Below are 21,686 nucleotides of genomic sequence, written 5' to 3'. Positions count from 1 at the left end.
AAACATTTTCAATCTTCCAGTCTACGTGTGTCCATGTTAAATAGTGTGTAATTCTTTTTACCAAAGTATCAATACTTGGTACTTGTGTCATGAACTTCGTGAACCAGCGACATTTAGTTACTTTTAGGTATTTCGTTATGTTTCATAAACGGTATTCTAACTGAGTAAATGGACCATGTGCCTATACAAATATATAACAGCAAAATAAAAGCCGCGGTTTTCGTAATCACAGATCAAACTAGTGAGTAAGTGAGTTAAATAAGTTGACGAAAGCAATATATCGAATAAAAATAACTAAAGATGTCCTGTCACCAAGGGGCAGTAAAACAACTAGAATATTACAGATATAAATGCATGTACAATTAGTAATTAAGTCTAAAACATTTTAGATATAGGGGAGAACACAATAAAAACAAAAAGACAAAGTCACCAATAGCACCCCCCCACCCCTTCATTCATGAATGTCTACAAGTTATGAGTATGCCAAATGATTTGGTGTGTATATAGAAAAGTGGAGGGAGCACAACCACCAATTTCTGTCTAAGTCAAAACTGTTCACATTGAAACGCCAAAATATTTTAATCAGAATTCAAAAATTACCAAAAGGCACCAGGACACCACTAGACTGCTAGACCACTAGACCAGTCTCTGTGTCAATTTTGGTGAAGAAATGGTGAACAGTTTTAGAGTTCTGCTCCGGAAAAAGGCCACTACCACCAATTTCAGTCGAAGTCAAACTTGTTGTCATGGAAGCGACACAAATATTTTATTCAGAATTCAAAAATTACCAAAAGGCACCAGTACACCACTAGACTGCTAGACCACTAGACCAGTCTCTGTGTCAATTTTGGTGAAGAAATGGTGAACAGTTTTAGAGTTCTGCTCAGGAAAAAGGCCACTACCACCAATTTCAGTCGAAGTCAAACTTGTTGTCATGGAAGCGACACAAATATTTTATTCAGAATTCCACAACTTCCAAAAAGCACCAGAACCCCAACAGAGCTATCTATGTGCCAAAGTTTGGTGAAGAAAATTTAATACTAAACGGTTTTAAAGTTCTGCTCCGGAAAAGATAAATGTGCACGGACGGATGCACGGACGGACGGACGGAGCGCAGTTTTCTACCCCCTGCAAAATGCGTTGCGGGGGATAAAAAGATATAGATCGCCAACAACCAAAGGCAGATGACCATACTAGGGACCCCAAACTTATCGAAACAAGCATTGTAACTAAGGATTATATAATCCCCTGCAACAAATTATCAAATCAAACTTAAAAAGTCGTAATTTAAGATGGAGTCAAATGCCAACAAAAATATGACCTGTGAACCTCTCTTGATATTTTGCTCTGTAGTTGACTCACTTTGACCTTGACATAAATGTCTTAGTGTGTGAAATGTAAAACAATAGTAATAAAGAGGTTGCTTATTGGAAAACATTCAAGGCAAGCCTATGAAGAAAATCCAGTGAACTGTTCTTGAGATATTTCTCTGAAAATCTCAACATGCTGAAATCTTCAAAGTGTCGCCGTGACTTTGGAAATTAACTGAAGGTCACCCAAATGAACTGGTCCCCGCGCCTTCCCTAGGTAAAGCTTGGTGTTAAATATAATGAAAATCCAGTGAACGGTACAAGATATCTTGCTGATAAGGGTGAAAAGTTAAAGTCCCCTTTTGACCTTGAATTGAAGGTCAAGGCCACTAAATATGACTGGGGCCTTACTCACACTATATAGGTACCAAATATGAGAAGAATTTAGTCAAAAGTTCATAAGATATTCCAATACGTACGTACGGACTGACGGAACCTAATACCGTATCCTCTGCTTCGCACTAAACGCGTGGTGGGGGATCATACACTGTTTTGCAGTACATATAGTGTCATGTGCCTCGTTCGAATTTCTAGCGGCTTGCAGATACTCACCTATTTTGAAATAAAAAATAGTTAAAAGTAGGTGATGTCCGAAGGTGCTGCTATCTTTGACAGAGTGGCTCAGATTTAGTTGTGACTCAAATATGTACGTGGCGACAGATGTGCCACAGGATATGCCAGCTCACGTTATGTCGTGACCATGATTCAAAATCTTCAGTAATTACCTTCCTGAATATATCAAAATATCAGTTGTATAATTTGTTGCAAGTATTTCACAACTATTCACCTCGTTTGACAACATATGCTCCTCTAAAGTGTTATACAGCAATGGCATGTTTACTCAGTAGCTCAGCTTTGTGGTCAAGGCGCTCGCTTGTCATGCCGAAGACTCAGGTTCGATTCCGCACATGGGCAGAATATCTGAAGCTCATTTCTGGTGTCCCATATCAAGATATACCTGGAATATTTCTGAAGCGGTGTAAAACTAAAACTTCCCTTCTTTAAGTGTTATCTAAGTATATCTTTGGACCTCCGAAGACCCGTATCTGTGCAGGTTTGGAAACTACTTCAGACATAAGCCATATATTGTGTCACATTCACATGTCGGTGTGTGAAATCCGCATATTGTCCATATATACACAAGGTTAATGGTTCAAACGATCTGAAAGTGACTCTTGTCGGCAAAATTGTAGCAGAATTATATGCCCCTAAATAAAATTTACCTAAGTATGTCTTCTTCTTGAATGTGAAATGTCCAGTATTTGAACATGAGCATCCAACTTAAGCATGTACAGTAAAGATTGGAAATGGCTGTAATAAGTTCCTTCCGTATGCGAAAATCTTCTCAAAGCCTCTTCCTGCTATTGGTAGCAATATTTCAGCAATCTCACTGCTGGGGATGTCAGAAATAGGCTTCACACATTGTTCCCATGTGGGAAATTGAACCTACGGCCGGCTGCGCGTATCGTTTCGGGACGTGTTTAACAAACACACCATTGTGAGTGTGTTTAGTTTTAGGCCTCTTTAGCAATATTCCAGCAATATCATGCGGGGAACACCAGAAATGGGCTGATGCCATAAATGTATGCAATCATCATGATTTTTCATAATATATAGTTTCATTAGTTTAAACCCCTAGAAATGAGCTTCACATATATGGGGCATCTAATCAGGGTCTTCGGGTTTGATTACTGTTAGCCCCAGCAACACAATAGGATACTGAAACAGAATATAGACTGTCGAATTGCCTGACTGCGCATAGGATACGTGATGTTGACAATAACCGGGTGTGCCCATGAATACGGAGTCATGGTTTTGCCCCCAAACACCAAGTAGATGTGATGTCTTAATGCTTCTACATGCTTCTCTGGAAAGTCATTCAAGGTGGTGACATTTTAGTGTTTTAGTGACCTTAACAAAGACGATGCATTCATGTACCTAGTAATATAAGTCTGAATAGCGCTGGGTGATAAACAGGGATGCCAGGAATTCATGAGTGCTATTTTTTATGTATATGACCTTAGCATGAAATTCAAAGACTTGATACATCAGCATGGACGTAATACATTAATATCCCATATGTAGGTTCAGTCAAGTCAAGCAGTGAGAATACGCATGATCTCTTAATTGTCGTTTTCCTCATAATAGAATATTGCCAAAATTCTCCCTCTTCATTCTATAACAACTCGGACATGATAGAAACGTGTTAAGGCTATTGTTTGGTCTAGAATACTATAAGACCTAAAGTGTGTTGTCCGTGATTAGTTTGGGAAAACAACAATTTCACAATAAACAAAAGAAGCATATATTAGAGGTCAGTTACCATTCGGTGGATTTTATGAGTCAAACGTTACATATGAAAATATTAGCAATATTACAAATATGTGCAATTACTAAGAATTACATGAACTAAATCTGTATCAATAATCAATTGCAAAGGTTCCACGGAAGTGAAGACACTATATAGTATATCGGAAAACAGGATACACGTGATGTGGCGCAACTTAGAAAAATGCACAGAAGATAATAACGTAACTCTTCACTAAGACACGTACTGCATGTGTTACGAAGGACTAAAATATGCTCTTCGGGTTATGGGGGACGTAAATGCAAGGCTGTAAACAACATAAAGTTTCAGTCTGCTAGTTGAATAATATGACCATTCTTTTATATCTCGACTATAGTGAACTGCAAAAGATAGCATACGTGTTATTGAAAGAGTACCACGTATTCATACATTGAGCTTAACGGTACTGAGAACGCACTGTCAAGATGTGAGCATCAGAATGAAACAAGGTCTATGTGCGCTCATCTTGTAACAGCTTGCTGTGTCTTTGACTTAAAGACCATGTATGTATCTATCTGTTTTCTCGCGAGTTTATACAGGGTAGTTATCTCACTTATTATGTGAATTGTATGAACATTGATAGGCAAATACAAGAAGGAACACCTGAATTAAACACACATACTAATTATTTAGAAATACATTTACTGACAAACACTTTAATTGCAAATTCAATAATGTAATCATGGAAACAAATAAGGGAACACACGAAAGTACGAGTGTTCATTTGTTCTTTTCCAGACTTCTTTACAAGTTTTTTTTTATTGTTTGCACAGTGGGTAAAAATCTGGAAATGGATAAAGCAGCATTCACGTGTTCCCTTATTTCTTTCCATGAATATAAATACGATACGTGCACAAGAATTACTTTGCGTCCACGAGCCCGATTTGTAGATTTACTGAACTTATATAAAGTCAATACGCTATACAATGTTGATGTGCACTGAACTTTTCGATTAGCGGTACGTGATCGGAGCTAACTATAACACATAATGGTCTGGTGTACTTTATCTATACTGCAGTTCAAATTATGCTTCTGGAGTAAACTAACAGTATGGAATGGTAATAAAAACATACAACGAATTACATGACTATGACTTACCAGGAGAAGCGTCTATGAGAAACCAGTCTTTATTCTATTCGGTACACTACATGAGTGAAATACCCCGAATAAGGAACGTTGCTTATACCACGATGCTTTCAGGGTTCGTGATATGGTCGTCCGTTCAAAGGTCACTTCTTTGAACACTACTCAACTTCTCTAAACACTACTTCTACTGCGCTGACTATCTGAATCTTGAGATTGCCTTTGAAAGACTTGATAATGGAGAGATAGCTAAAATTACCTAACGGTTTTCACGGACAGCTGTTATCAAAGAATAATGTTTACTTCTCTCTCCGGACATGTGGTACATTAGGCTTATCAAGTAAAGTTGGCAGTCAAGACAAGCGAACGTAGACTCTGACGGATTGTCCACTTGTGACGGAACATCCATGTAGTCTTAAAAGATTTAACCTTAATGTCCGAATGTTGTCTCAAGGATTTAACAAGGGATTAGCGATCACCCCTGAGTAGTTTTTAGTCAAAGTCTGTTCACAGTAAAGATGAGTCGTGGTCCCAGCTTTCCTGTGAATCATAAATGTCATAAAGAATGTAATATAATCTGTGCATGGATATAACCTGTGAGTGAGAGTGTCAAGCTTAACGTAATACATTGCAAAGTGACCCTGCTTTGTTGGGGAATGTCCGGTCTGGTTGATTTTGAAACAATGACCGGTGATTATAACCAGTGATAACTGCATGTGACGTGAGATACCTTTAATGAGGAAGACATCTGCATTGGTGTAATGTGTAGTGTCAACACTTCCGCTGTTGTTACATAGTAGCAATTTAAACTGAACAAGAAGGATGTGGCGAAGAAGAGTAGTCCCCCGTTGATAGTAAACATAACCTCAGCTATGTCACACTCAAGCACTTAATTACACACTCAGAAGGTTTGGCTCCATTCGAGGGGAGAACATTTGATGAACACTGGTTCATAAGTACCTATCCCCCATGTTCGGAGATATCTCAAACAACCTTCCGACGACAAACACTAAACGATAACGATGACGTCCAACGTTCAAATATTATAAGTTTGCAAAAATTAAAATCATCCACACTTACACGGAAAAACCATCGCTTTAGTGTATTTCATTAATTGCCTATGATCCTAGTTAGGGTTATCACCATTGCCTTGGTGACGCGTGGCAGGGACCTTTTTGTGGAGGGTCACATTCGGGTGAGTAGTGATTAGGAAGCCAGGTTACTTAAGTCATTCATAAACGTTGTGGTGTGTATTATTGCGAAGCTACGATGAGATCGAGGTCGCCCAAAATTCAGCAAAAACCAAAACAGGTGAACCGATGTTTTAAGCGGAACTATCCCCATACGGACGCGTCTCGCATTTTCAAGTCATTTATTCAGCTGAGCTTATTGAGCTTCTCAGTGGACAGACTGAATGACGAATTGGTGTCACGATAGAGTGCGAAGTGTCCTTAAGTTACCTGTATGTTTGGCAAATCAAAAAGTGAAACTTCTTGTTTAAAATGTTTATATATTGCAAAACAGAAACCTGAATTGGCGAATAATGTGACGCCGCTCCAGTATACACATAAGCTGGCTACATGACAAAATTAGATGACAAACAAAACAACAAAAACGTAACATAATAGTGTAAACAGATAAACATTCTGGGGAAATAGACACTTATGTACAATGTCAGAACTATGATTCCACAAACACACTTTAACATGAGTTGGTTATGCTGGTAATGCCTGTGGCTGCAGATCAAAATACGAAATGGAAAACTTGAAGTACATGCGTATGTTGTGGTGATATATAAACTGCTGTTATGAGTATAGGGTTGTACTGTTTATATGATTTATTAAGGGAGTCATTAACGTAAAGTACTGTTTTAATAGGATATCCTTAAATATAGAAATACATATTTCTTAAATATGATAATTTTGACATGAGAGAAGGTATTGAACAGCGTCTTCGTGTTTGTGAACATCTGGATCTCTCTGATATACACATATGGATTATAATTGTCTCAATTAAGATCACAACAGGTACGTGTGAAGCGACAGTGGATGATTTGACAAAACCTAGTCCCAAAATCTAAGTCCTAGTAATCGTGGACTCCTCTGTTTCAAACTTATCTCCATAGATTGTCATATAAGAATCAGAGGCGTAGCTACCACCTTAACAAAGAGCGCGAGCTCACTAACGATTGTTCCTAAAATGGGAGGACAAATGCCGCCCCTCTCAGCCGCCCCCTCTTCCCCCCTTCTCTATACCATCTAAATATAAAAGTTTGCAATCTATTGAACAAACACAAATATATGTCTTGCTACGACCCTGAGAATTCCATTCAAGTAGGTCGTTATCTTGCCTAACTAACCCTTATTGCACAAATGGACTGCCCTGAGGCGAGGTTAACATACGTACCACCGGTTCCCAGAGAGAGTCTAGCTGTTCTTAACAACATAAATCTCCATACAAATAACGAATTCCACTATTCAAGTGCAAGCTATCGATAGATTTCCAATGTTGATATTAGCTGATGTCATAATATTCCCGCACGTACAGTTTTCGATCACCAATATTTCCCCACAACTACTATTCTCTATTGGTCATCTAGACCTACTACATATTTATTTTAGATAAGTGCGTGTGCGAGCATGTCTCTGTGTATCGGTGATGGGGAAGGCGTAGTCTCTTGAAGAAATTACATTGTTAACAAAAGTGGTTATTTTTTTAATCACTGAAATATATACCAATGCAAAGGATGTAAAGAAAATAGTAGTTGTATTCGTAATGAACAAGTGAAAGCAAATACCATGGCGCAGTCAACACATTGTACGGGCGCATCGCATTGGCGCGAGAAACCCAAGTCACGACAGTTAATGTCCAATGATAGTGAAGGTGACTAATCCTCAAAATTCGTCACTCCCACGAGAAGACTTAGCAGTGTAGAATAGGACCGGTAAGTAGGTCATGTCACTTCGCAAGATCTTTGTACTCCCGGTGACAAGCAACGTTCACTTGGTCCGGTCCAGTAAATTCCTATTTGGAACCAGAACTGGTCACGTGAATCTGGTACCGAATCTGGGCAACGTCTTCCATATCGCAAGCTGGCGCGCTCAAAGGAAGCTGGAACCAGTTTAGTATCGATAGCTCCTCGTGAGACTTACAGACCCTATTATTCAATCAAATGCAGTGGACTGTGTGCCGGCTATCTCTCTCTTACTGATATTTTCACCATGTTGCTTTCTTTTATTGTGCACGTTTACGTATTGTGTACAGGGCTTCTTAGCTTCATCACGAATTACAGCACCAGCAACATCAGTGGTCATCTACCTTGACATATCCGTCTTTATTAGTCTTGTCGCCATCATGTTCTTCAATTTCAATTGTTTCAGATTTTTGTTCCACAAACCTACCATTGGTGTTAGCACGATCAGGATCGCATCCTTCAGCATCAGGTACATCCAAGTTACGAGCTGGTTCGGATAAGGTATCCTCTTCCCGTTCATCTGAATCTGGTAACATGACATCCTTTTGGTTCTTGGCAGTCTCAGTAGGGCCATTCTCTTTAACAGCCTTGTCACCATCGCCTGCCGTGTGTGCTTTGTTACTCCCCGTAACTGCTGCAGGTTTATCCTCTACATTACCTTCAATGTCCTTTCCAAGAGGGATCATTTCCTCTGTTACGTCGCTGAGCTTCTTTGTAATCTTCATTTCCATGGTGTCCTCCAACGCATGACCGCTAGTTTCATTGAGCATGAAAGTTACAACCCCATTCATGAAGATCAAAACGCCCATGGCAGCAAACGGCGACGTGAGGTCATCCTTGCCTCCCTGTATACCGAGACAGAGAACAAGATTATTACATGTAAAGAAAATATAAAGGGGATTTGCAAGCTCTCATGCTCAACCCATATGGACACAGGAGTTATTTTACCGTGTATACACAATTTCACGGGAGAAAAGTCTTCACAGTGATCGTGAGAATTCTTTTCAAGGATCGTAATCAGGGTAGATTTGAGATTCTAATCCAACATCCAGCAGATCCTGGGATGTGACGCCCTAGAAGGCTGCTTATTTGTAAAATGATATCTTATCAAGGTTTAGTGTTTTACACCGAGTATTCCTTAACGATCTCTGTCAAAACTCCCCTCTCCCGCCCGTCTCACATTCCCCTATCTGCTCCTCTGCTGGGTTGTAGACATGACTGCACGTGGAGACCTAGTCCAAAGTTTACTTTGAACCTCACTAACTAACGCTATGTTGAAAACAAAGGAACAAACAAACCGTTTATGACAAGACTTTTCTTGGCACGCATACCTTCAACGTACATTTTGACACTCATAATCCTGATATTAATGAGTTAAGAGCTCAGGGCAAAGTCAAAATCACAAAATGGTTGAGTACAAGAAGGCCCTGAGTTATTCTTGTGCAGGTCACTATAATCCATTCCTCACTGATATTCTCTGCATGGGTATGTAGGGACTTCACTTTATGAATTAGGCATGGATGAAAAAAAAAATTTAAAAAAAACATACGCGCAAGTGCAATAATTTGAATATTTATAAACTCCATACCAGAGACAAAACCTGTGCTGCCAGTACTCCACCAATTCTGGCGACTGTGTTTTGGAACGCATAGGCAAGGTTCCTGGAATTAAAGACAACATGAAACTGACAGTTGGAGTTACAATGAAACATCGCAGTGCCTTGCATTATAAGAACAGCAGATCTGCTCATTTCCAAAATAACACGGCTACACAAACAAAATTTCTACTTCATAAACATACAACGAAACAATTACAGCATTGATAAAACACATTGTTTCAGGATACCTGACTTCAACAGAAATTGGCTCATTTCAGCTTAACGTTTGTAATTCTGACATATGAAGGTATTGAAGGTGCACAGCCTTTTGTAGGGAGAAAATATTCTGTTCAGTCGCAGTTTTTTGTGAAATCCTTTGCAGTACATGTAGGACTGCATGTGATCTGGTTTGCGATTTGGGTTTGGGTTTTGAGGTATATACCTGATGACAGTTGGGAATTGCTCACTCGTCAGTGCTTGCGTGATAGCCCATGCTGATATAGTTAAAAACTTAGCCAATTGCGCAAAGATGTTCTCCAGCGTACCCTTTATGTCAGGAGGGGCTAGAACATAAATAATATACACAATGCAAAGACAAAGTAGCAAAATAAGCACACCGTATTTTTTAATAATTGAAATCTGAAAGAACAGGAATGACTTTGCTGACATGTGAACCCTACAACATTTGACATGTTGTCAGGCCAAATAAACGAAAGTTTCACTGGCTTTCAAAGATAAATACTATTTTAGTTTGTATATATATATTTATATATAACACGGTTTTAGTTTATATGAAACAGCTTATTTAAGGAAATTATTTTTGAGTATATATAACCGTGTTTTTAACGCACACACAGTATTTTGGGTAAGAGCTAACCCAGACTGTTAGATATTGCGACTCCACAACACGAAAACGAAGACAGGAAGAAGAAAATTGCACACGACCATCTACGCCCAAATCTGAAACATACATCACCAATGCCGTATCACAATCTCAAACAGAAAATTAACTGGGTAACGAATGAAAGCTGGTTATTGTGTCCAAACACGCACGCACGCGCATAAACACGTGTCTTTCACATTTTGCACCATCCTGTCAACATTTATTCAGAAATATATTTCATAAATATTGTAATATATTGCAACACTAACTTCAAAATCAAGGAAATATTCCCTAAAATTGGTTATTGTTCAAACTGAGAGTTTCCCTCTAGTCACTTACGTACATTGATGCCACAAGTAGAACTGCAGGCATGACGGGAAGTTCAAGCAATGCTATAGTCATCAGGTTGACGTAGAAATCTCCAGAAAGTTTCTTAACGCCAAAAGAGATGGCATAGTATACAACTGACAAGGTAAACCTGGAATGAAATAATACCAAGACAACGTGAAAAACGCATAAAGAGTATCCCTGCTATTAACGAACAAGGTATCACCAGAACGCATGTATGCACGTTAATATTTACTTGGGTGAGGCTAAAAGTCAACTCTAACGAATTATGTACACAATCAGAATTATCTCAGCATGGTACACAACTCCTAGCATACATTAAAACATAGATATCTATTGGTCAATGTGATCTGGATTAAGAAACTGATACACGAGGCTATTAATGATACAATGATACGTACCATATGTAGCCTGTGATGAGCGTTTTCTTTGTGAGACGTCTGGTCAAGAACAGATGTTTATAGGTATATGATTTCGTCTTTTCGCCCTCCACCTTCTCCTCCTCAGCAATAAGCTCCAAGATGGATGTGTCCGGCATTGGTTTCTTGTTGTAGGTGGCCATCTTTTTTATAGCCTTTCTCGCTTCCACCAGACGTCCTTTCACAGCCAACCAGCGTAAGGACTCAGGTACAAAACTGAAAACGGGTTGTTTGTTGTAAACTTATGATGCTATGAAAATGCAGATTGGAGAGGTGAAAAAGTCTGTAGTTTAAAAAAAATGATTGAATTATACCTCTTGACATATGTTAAATTGTAAATAAAAGTATACCCTGAGTTTACTTTCTCTGAAATATTAGAAACAAAATGAACAGTAAACTAAATCTGACGAGCGTTGTCACTACGGTGACATTCTCCCCGGCCGCAAATTATCAAATCAAACTTTAAACGTAACAATAAAAGTTTAAGATGTTAAACAAAAATATGACCACTCAACCTCTCTTGATATCTTGTTCTTCAAAAAATAAACACACAACTATTTTAAAGACTGACTTTGATCTTGACATGAATGTCAGTGTATGCAAAAATACCAATAAAGAAACTGTGTATTGAAGAATATTCAAGGAAAGTTTTGACAGTCCTGAAGAAAATCCAGTAAGCCTTTCTTGAGATATCTTGCTGACAATTCAGTTTAACATGCTGAAATATTCAAAGTGTCGCCGTGACCTTGAAAATTATGTGAAGGTCACAGAAGTCGAGTCGGCCATGCGCCTTCCCTAGATAAAGCTTTGTCTTAAATATGAGGAAAATCCCGTGAACGGTTTTAGTGAACGACTAGTTCCTGCACTTTGCCAGATGAAGCTAGATGGACGTGAAAATCCAGCCAACAGTTCTTAAGATATCTCGCTGACAAGGGTTAAACGTTAAAGTTCTCTTGTGACCTTGAAATGAAGGTCAAGGTCACCAAGCCCGACTAGGGACTTTCTTACACGTTAATCAACTTAGGTACCAACTATGAAAAGGATCTAGTGAACGGTTCTAACGATATAGCGGCCTTATGCTATATTCCCCTCTTTGCGCTAAACGCGCGACAGGGTATAAAAAGATGACACACATTACTTGCCGACTGGAAGTCCTCTCTGATCAAATACACTTTAGCCAGGCACGTAGCAAGTCAAATTTTATTTTATTTTATTTTATTTTATTTTTTTTAAATTTTTTTTTTAATTTTATTTAATTTTTTTTTACATTTTTTTATTTTATTTATTTATTTTTTATTTTATTTTATTTTATTTATTTATTTTTTTTTTTTTGGGGGGGGGGAGGGGTATGAGCCCGACAGGTTGTAAAGCTTTATGTTTTGACAGTATTGAAGGCTTGCCCAGCCTTTCTAGAAATAATCACGTGTAAGCTGTTAGACTGATATGATAAATGTTTGTCGGATCTACTGGGTAAACGTGTGTGTTTCTGTGTTTCAAGGAATATATGTCTCGATCCTATCATTGATGACAAGTCGGGGCAGAGCTATTGTCTGGGGATGTCATGACGATGGAAATGCTAGTTATCTACAAGACACAATACAAAAGAAGCGAGTGACTGCTAGTCAACTATCTACGATGACGTTAGGTCATTACCTAGCAGTAGTTTCCAGAACATGGTTAGTTTTCTCCTTCAGTGTTCTTCATTTTATCTGCTTTACAATGATTTCCATTCAGGTTCTTACCATATTTCCTCTATTCACACACAATATGGTTCCCAATTTGAGATTACATAAATACCAATCAATAATTCAGAATTTGAAATTTCCGAATGCCTGGTGGTCTTTCTTACATTTATGTTTCAATCTGTTAAATTTAATCTGATGTTGAACAATCGAATACATAAAAATTAACTCTGCAAGTCTTAATGAAAACCAATATCAAAGTGATAAATCATTTCCCCACCAATCCCCCTGCAACCAGAACGGCCCTCATTCCTTCGTTGAGATGCAGTGAGTTCACAAGTCCATGGCCCAGATTTTCGAAGCGCTCTTAGCACTAAGATAGTCGTAAGTTAATGTTAATGTATGGCACTTACGACTATCTTAGCGCTAAGAGAGCTTCGAAAATCTGGGCCCTTGTTCCTAGAAACTGTACTGTTACAAGTACGTTATTTTGACGAAACACGGGTATTATAAGTTGTTCACTCGCCACGAGGGGGTATGTGTTGATGTACCCTCGATGTGTGTTCATGTTCCCTGAGGTCCCTCAACCCATGGTCCCCGAGGTACCAGTGAACAACGTATTTATCTTACCGAGCACTTCCATGTTAAGCTTGAACTGTTTGAAGCATGGGTATCGGATCGTACACTTCAGCCAAACTGTGTGGATCAAACAATTCGAATCTTGCATCTTGCTGTTTCCTACCGTATGTATTGCTTTGGTAAACTCGCCGCGATTTAATTCCCCTTCTTAATATTCACAGGGACTAAATTTGAACGTTTTCTCAAAGATGTATTTATTGGAAAGAGAGTCAAATGCTTTCGTAGTTATCGGACGACACAAGAAAAGTGGATTTAGAGTTATCTCCCTTCCATCGATTTCCATTCCAAAACATCGGTAATTTCCGTGTATCATGCGCCATTTACGGTTATTCGAGATAAAAAGGTAACTGCCACCACGAAGTACCGAATGAGATGCCGTTGGCAGCGGGGTGTATCGCAATGCACCTCGCTTGTACACGGGGTACATTGAAATTAATAGAAGAGCGCTCAGCCCATCAGACAGCCACACTTATGTGTGAGGTAAGATAATGATCTTTCCACCTTCCTGCAAGGCTACGGGGAGGGAAAGTGTTGGTTTGGACTGAACCTTCAACTACTTACAACCATCCCAGCAAGAAAGGAGCTGATGTGGCTGCCGACGCAAGGTGAAGCCACTTCCAGTGTTGGAGCCACCACACCAGGGCCGAAAATGTTATCACCCCTAATGCCCACGTTGGGAGAGATGCCACCAGAGATCTGTACCGTCTACCCACAAACTCCATTTGGTAAGGGTAGTTGACCGTAAACATCATCCCAAGGGCGAATCCAAGGAGCAATCTGGAATCAAGCAAAGGACGACGACGATGAAGATAATAATGGTAATGATTGTCATTACGACAACGGCGACGACGATGAAGATAATAATGATTCTTTTGTGATGATGAAACTGGTGGCGATGGTGAAGTCACAAGTGGTGATAGTATTGATGACATGATACTTCAGCTGGGTATAATAATTATGGTGATCATGAACTGATAATAATGGTAATGATTGTCATTACGACAACGGCGACGACGATGAAGATAATAATGATTCTTTTGTGATGATGAAACTGGTGGCGATGGTGAAGTCACAAGTGGTGATAGTATTGATGACATGATACTTCAGCTGGGTATAATAATTATGGTGATCATGAACTGATAATAATGGTAATGATTGTCATTACGACAACGGCGACGACGATGAAGATAATAATGATTCTTTTGTGATGATGAAACTGGTGGCGATGGTGAAGTCACAAGTGGTGATAGTATTGATGACATGATACTTCAGCTGGGTATAATAATTATGGTGATCATGAACTGATAATAATGGTAATGATTGTCATTACGACAACGGCGACGACGATGAAGATAATAATGATTCTTTTGTGATGATGAAACTGGTGGCGATGGTGAAGTCACAAGTGGTGATAGTATTGATGACATGATACTTCAGCTGGGTATAATAATTATGGTGATCATGAACTGATAATAATGGTAATGATTGTCATTACGACAACGGCGACGACGATGAAGATAATAATGATTCTTTTGTGATGATGAAACTGGTGGCGATGGTGAAGTCACAAGTGGTGATAGTATTGATGACATGATACTTCAGCTGGGTATAATAATTATGGTGATCATGAACTGATAATAATGGTAATGATTGTCATTACGACAACGGCGACGACGATGAAGATAATAATGATTCTTTTGTGATGATGAAACTGGTGGCGATGGTGAAGTCACAAGTGGTGATAGTATTGATGACATGATACTTCAGCTGGGCATAATAATTATGGTGATCATGAACTGATAATAATGGTAATGATTGTCATTACGACAACGGCGACGACGATGACAATGATGATGATATTGTCAATCCACAGGCATGCTAATGTAGTACACAAGTAGGTCCTTTGGTAATTCTTTTGATCTGTACATGTTTGACGTTTGTGTTATTTTCGTGATTAAACTTTAGATATCTGCCAACTAAAGCTGGTAAGAATGTTTGAAGACAACAGTGGGGTCGACACGAGACATTTGGTTACTGTACTTTCCAGCTAGCTACCATGTGAACGTATGGTCAAAACGAATGGAATGCACGTCTCCCGCTCAGAGAAGGCCTGTCCGAAAATAGTTCAAGGTTTCCAAGACTCTAGTACTGGATTAAATGCTTATCATTATCAATTGTGACCATCATGTCGATCTGCCAATCAAGAAACCTATAAGTTGGAAAGTTTCAGTGGACTGTCCAACATACCTCATGACAGCAAACATCACCCAGGACACGGAGAAGGCGGTAACGACATTTAGGATAGTGTTTAGAAGTACGGCCGTGTACAGGACTTTCTTTCTTCCGTATGCATCTGAACAGTGACCTGCAATGGCTGCTCCCACAAACACGCCTGCCATTTGAATCGAGATGATGGTGTTTCCGATCCATTGTTTTTCACATACCAGATCCCACTGGAACGATATGGCATTATCACACAGTCACGATATGACCATATGTATTGCAGAAGATTTCACTTTGCTGATGATTTCTTCCAGGAGGAACATTACATCACAGGAACAATGTGTCAAAATTGTGATCAATTGCTTTACAAAAAAGAAGTATTATTGATTTTTCGTCAGGATATTGCCCCAACTTCAGGAAATACCTTGCTTCTCTGTATAGATAATAGACTGTGTGAAAAATGTAATCGGAATGGAAAATCAATTATATCATGAAGTTCGTGAGGAACTACCTAACAATCATTGTTAGCAAAGACAGAAATATATAACAATTCAAGACACAGGTTTCCACGTCTGTAATACCTCAAGGACGCTATTGCTTAATATGATGCATAACAATATTCCAGGCTCGATGTTTCATATGAATTTCAGAGAATCACCACGCTTTCATGGGTCATAGCAGAATAAAATTGGGTGTCGAAAACAGAGCAGGCTTTTGAGGAACACTTTAGTTCTAAAACACTTCTAGATTCGACATCCTTTACGTGTTTTTATCTATATCACTTCAAGGGAAGCTCGGGTGCCCAGAGCAATCCAAACTCTTTGCTGAAGTAGACATGGCAGGGTCTGCCGGAGATGCTCTTGCATGATTCACCTCTGTGACCAGCACTAGCTGCAAAGTGTGATGTTCTTGCAGAGATGTTCGAAACAACGCAAACGAAAAACTGTAGCAAAAAGTGGGTATCATCAGCTTTATCGCCCAGTCACACATCACAGATCGGTAGCGTGTTCCACATAGATTCACCTAGTTAGCTTACCTCTGTAACTATCGTTTTCATTCCTTTATCAAAATGGCGGACGCATGTTGTGTTCCACTCGCAATTCTTGTAACTGCCATTTGCCAAAGTTATCGATGATGTGTTAGACGATTCGTCATGTGACTCACACCACCACCCTGGGTTGACGCCAGCAAACGCCATCATCATCATCGATGACGCCATCACTACTTTGGTGAATCCAATCAGAGGAATGATACATAGCTGATACTTCCCAAAACCTCCTAGCTCGTCGATCAAAGACTCCAGATGCATCTTGTACACTTCAAATACAGAAACATGTGATATAGGTTGTTTCAACTTGTATGATCGTCTTGTTTATATTAATGTCAATTAATAACAGTTGTTACAGCTGACCAACTGACCGAGTTCGTAAAAGGCATTTAGAAGTTGGACGGACATGAATACATGTCACGGTTTTTATGGGCAACAGCATCTTTTTATTCTTTACACGACGTTTCAGTGATAATTCTTTCACCGGATGAAGGCAAACGAATTAGCTCTGAAACGTCGAATGAACAATGAAACTTTGGTACCCATAAAAAACGTGTCAAGTATTCACTCAAAGATGCGAATATTCTGTATTAATGTTTCCTTGCATTACAAGGCTGCCATGACAGTTATCTTCATGTTCATATTCATCACTTACTAACCATTTTCCGTCGCACGCGTCCCCCCAAGTATATATCAAGGTTCATTCTCTATATCCAATAAAATAAAATTGATATACTGCAATTCTTATTTCGATTATATTTGGAAATGTAATGTTGTCAACAATAGCTGATTATTTGACCGTGGTTTATGTGATACTGGTGTCATAGTGGCCTAGCATTTACAGTGTTCATGATCAACAAAGTTATTCGTTAATACCATTTGTGATTCGTTATCAAATGAAATTTCCAGAAGAGTTTAATTTCCTTAGCACGTCACAAGGCCGCATCTAGGCATAAGTACGATTTTTGAAGATATATTGGAACAAAGAAAACGGTTGCAAAGATTCTCGTATAACGCCCTAACACGCGTGGTGAAGTTGTTATCGGCGGAATGTTAAAATTGCCGGATTACCATTGCCACAAAACTAGGCCAACAGAGCGAATAAAATATGAAAGTAATGTGAAAAGTTATCGTTTCCATGAGAACAAAAATTTCCTCATGTTTATTCACACTCTTAACATTTATGTGGCTGGGAGGAAAACTGTTGCAATTGAGATCAGTTCCAGGGGTGGTGTGGTAGAATCGTGGTTTAAAGCGTTCGCTCGTCATGCTAAAGGTTCAATTCCCCACCTGGGTGCGACGTGTGAAGCCCATTCCTGATGTGATATTGTTGGAATATTGCTAAAAGCGGCGCAAAACAGAGCTCTCTTCAGACCAGTTCAAAACTGTTCTTCAGGGGTCTATTGATACCATAAATATGCACGTTATTATTTAATAACAATCGACACATTTCCCACGGTCCACATCTAAACTACCGGGCAAAAGAAACTTGTCACCGTACGTTGTGGCTAAAAAGACACCAAGACATAAAAGACAGAAATAGTGTTTATTATACAAACTCTAACCATTTACCAAGCATACAACAGAATCACCAATGTCCAATCGATAGCAATCTGGTCATAGAATCAAACACAATATAGAACTCTCCAAGCCTTAAGCAGCGTGTGTGACGACCTCTTGAATCGATACATGCCAAACCACGTCTCCTCGTGGATGACGTTTGTCGTCGGATGACGTTGACGAAACCAGCAAGACTTCTGTGCCACAAATCCAAGAGAACTTGTTCGAGCTGCCGTCGATTTACTGGAGGAGGTTGCAGTTGTATCAACTGTCTATCAAGATGATCCCAGAGATTCATATCCGGAGATGGTGCTGGCCAGAGCAATACGCTGACGTTCACGTTGTTAAGGTAGTCTGGTAGTGTACGGAGACGCAATGTCCTGATGCAAGATTAAACCCCATCGGCTGTTGGCGCACCCATGGTAACACAATTAGTCTCACAGTTTCCTCTCTCTACCTTTGAGCAGTCAAATTTCCATGATGGATGACAAGTCGTGTTCTCCCAAATCTCGCCCCATACCATGACGCCATCAGCGCTACAAAGGTGCACCTCTCGGATACAGTTTGGCGTCAGCCGCTCACCCCTACGTCTGCAAACACTTATTTCAGAACATGTTGAATCAACTTTCGTCTGTAAATAGAAATCTCTCTCAATCTCTGTCATTGACGTACAGTTTGAGCCCACTGTAACCTGCGTTGACACTGTTGACGGGTCAGGGCCATTCCATGAAAGGGACGGTGTTCTCTAATGCCAGCCATACGGAGTCCTCGAAATACGGTTCGTCTGTTGATGGGGTGTGTCCCAAAGGCGTCGCCGTGACGAATCTGTTTCGCAGATGTATTGTCCGGATGTAGCGGTCGTGGCTGGTGTGGTAGCCCTTGATCTACCCGTTCTTGTGTCAGGCCTGCCTTTTGGTAACGTATCAACCAGCATCTGATGGTCGCATGGCTGCAATTGAAGACTCTTGCAATGTGACGTTGAGAGGCACCCATTTCTGAGATGTTCTTTTTAGTTGCACTGTTCCCCATCTGTATTTCTGCAGCAACTGTGCACATGTATTTTCAGCAAAGTCCATTTATTCTGTATTATGACTTGCTACTCGACCGAGAATGTGTTTTGGCGATTTTTTCCGTAAACATTTCACTTTATGGCAGTATCTGTAATTGCGAAAACGTTAATTTTTGTGATGTTTCGTTTGCCCGTTAGCTTATTATCGACAAACACGCTTCGGGTAGTTTGGAAATAGTCATGCAGGACTTTCGTCTGTTCATAAATGATACTGACTTTTGTATACAATTATTTGTATGCATTTTATATACTTTTCACATACTAGCAATCCTCTTCAACGCAAAACAATTTATGTTTCAACTGGATATAATTAAGACATGAATAAGAATTCCAACCTCAAATAAATCATACGTTACATATTGACTAAGATTGATGAGAAAAGGCAATTTCACGATATTCAAGATGAAGTTCGGAAATGCTTAAAATTCTAGATCATAATTGGGTTGCCTTCGTCAAAACTATTCTTTTTAGTCATGGCGTATTTCATCATACGCAATATTTCATCGAAATATTCAAACAGAAATGCAAAGACATTTATCAGCAAGACTGGTATAATGAAATAACATCATCAACCTGTGTCAAGTTCTGTTCAGAATATAAACAGTGTATTAATACAAAACTTTACCTTACAAAGATTTAATCACCACATCTTAACCGTATGCTTCTGAAATTAAAATGTAACGCTCTCAGCTTGAAAGTCTAAGCAGCGAAATTTGTCAAAACTGCAAATGTTATAGATATCCAATGTCCATTCTGTAATTTTTCGCATGCCATGTCATACTTACATGTCCGAAAGTTTTAGAAATATGAGAAAAATATTTGTCTTGTTTTATGACAACTAACCGTCGAGACATAAACTCCATATGACACTTCGTACTGAAAATAATGTTTGAGGTATCCCCTGTAGATAGGGGTTTAGGGGTTTGCTGATGTTCCTGTGATTCGTGTATTTACAGGTTGCCCATCAATGCACTGTTGTGATTTTACGCATGGACTGTTGGCCTCAGGCCACCTAGATTAATTATCTGTCTGTAAATCATACGTTACCTCTCAAAAGCTTCTTTTTCGGGGAATGAATGTGTCCGAACAGCAGTCAGTCTCATATGTATGGTCCACAGTACTGTAATTTGTCTAACTGGCACGCAGTCAACGTGCTATGTATACAAGAACTCAGTTGGTTATGGGATTGACCTCAACTACCAGGCCCAATGAGAGAAACATTGCGGGATTATTATTACAAGTCACACCCGAGACCATCCAAATGACCTAGTCTGTGACGTAACAACTTCCAGGCGAACAGTTTCCAAAGAGAGAGAACTTGCATATATGGATGTAACGAATTGCTGCGTGCATCGGACACCGTCGCACGCATTTTTGTCGGTGTTTGTCGAAATGGTTTCAGACAATAGCCGTGTGAAGGTTATTCACAAAGATGGCTTCAAGGGGCATACCTCTAAGGGGTTCGCTTGAAGTAATGTGCGGTTGGTAGAGGGTCGATTTAATGCAACGTTGCATATATTCATTCGAACTCAATTATATATTGTAATCTGAATCCATAACGCTTTGGTATAAATTATATGGCAGCTTCTGAGAGGGTTGATAATTAGCATTATTGAAGCACATCATTCATTTTTAGAGAGGTAATAATGGTGCCTCGAAAATGGGAAATGACATTACATCAGTGTGATTGCTATGTTCAAGCAGTGACGTTCGTGGTATATATACACACACACACACACACACACACACACACACACACACACACACACACACACACACACACACACATACATACATACATACATACACACGTCCCGCATTCGCTTTACACCACACGCTACAAAACACCAACACATAAAATGTATATATTCGCTTTCGCTTTCGCTTTACACCACACGCTATAAAACACCAACACCTCAGCTACCCGATAGGTACTGCTCCAACGAAATTATCTTGCCAACGTTTTTCAACCTGTCATTGCAATAAACATTTATACAGCAGTATTTGCTTTGACAAAGACTTTTCTATTTATGCTGTGCCATGTGAATCCCTTGATCCTGAACGAGATTCGTTGGGGTGCGGGCGATATATTATTTTGCCCTTGATTCAAGGTGGGGCCAATTGTAGTTTCCATCGTCTTGAGGTATATCTCCTGCGCATGAATTCATTTTACTTAGGCGCAAGTTAATCAGATCTGAACATTCTGGTATTCTCAGGTATGACAGTCTACTTGACACGAACCATGTTAAAGGCTAGACGTGTTAGAGTGAACATCACATAACAAACTGGTAATCCTCACGAGAAACAGTGTGAAGAGATTAATTCCTTGAAATTCAGAATTTTGTGACACATTTGATGAGAGATGAGCTTGACGTGGTTATTTTCTCATGTTAAAAAACACTGGCATATATATACTGAACCGGAAAAGAAACGTAATTTGGAGA

At 39.4% G+C, this 21,686-nt stretch overlaps 1 protein-coding gene across 1 annotated transcript; it reads right to left on the bottom strand.

The window, feature by feature from the left end:
- Positions 1-8,103: 8,103 nt before the first annotated feature.
- LOC137267711 (organic cation/carnitine transporter 2-like) lies at positions 8,104-16,874 on the bottom strand. Its single transcript, XM_067802173.1, has 9 exons — positions 16,602-16,874; positions 15,590-15,795; positions 13,904-14,119; positions 11,004-11,237; positions 10,598-10,732; positions 10,249-10,331; positions 9,814-9,934; positions 9,363-9,435; positions 8,104-8,619 (listed from the first exon to the last, which is right to left on the bottom strand). The coding sequence occupies exons 1-9, from the start codon at positions 16,872-16,874 to the stop codon at positions 8,104-8,106; spliced, it is 1,857 nt and encodes a 618-aa protein (XP_067658274.1).
- Positions 16,875-21,686: the final 4,812 nt, after the last annotated feature.

The sequence above is a fragment of the Haliotis asinina genome, chromosome 16 (genome assembly GCF_037392515.1).
Source record: "Haliotis asinina isolate JCU_RB_2024 chromosome 16, JCU_Hal_asi_v2, whole genome shotgun sequence".
NCBI classification, from domain to species: Eukaryota; Metazoa; Mollusca; class Gastropoda; order Lepetellida; family Haliotidae; genus Haliotis; species Haliotis asinina.
Note: the sequence above shows the minus strand (reverse complement) of the source record. Positions and strands in the feature narration are given on the sequence as shown.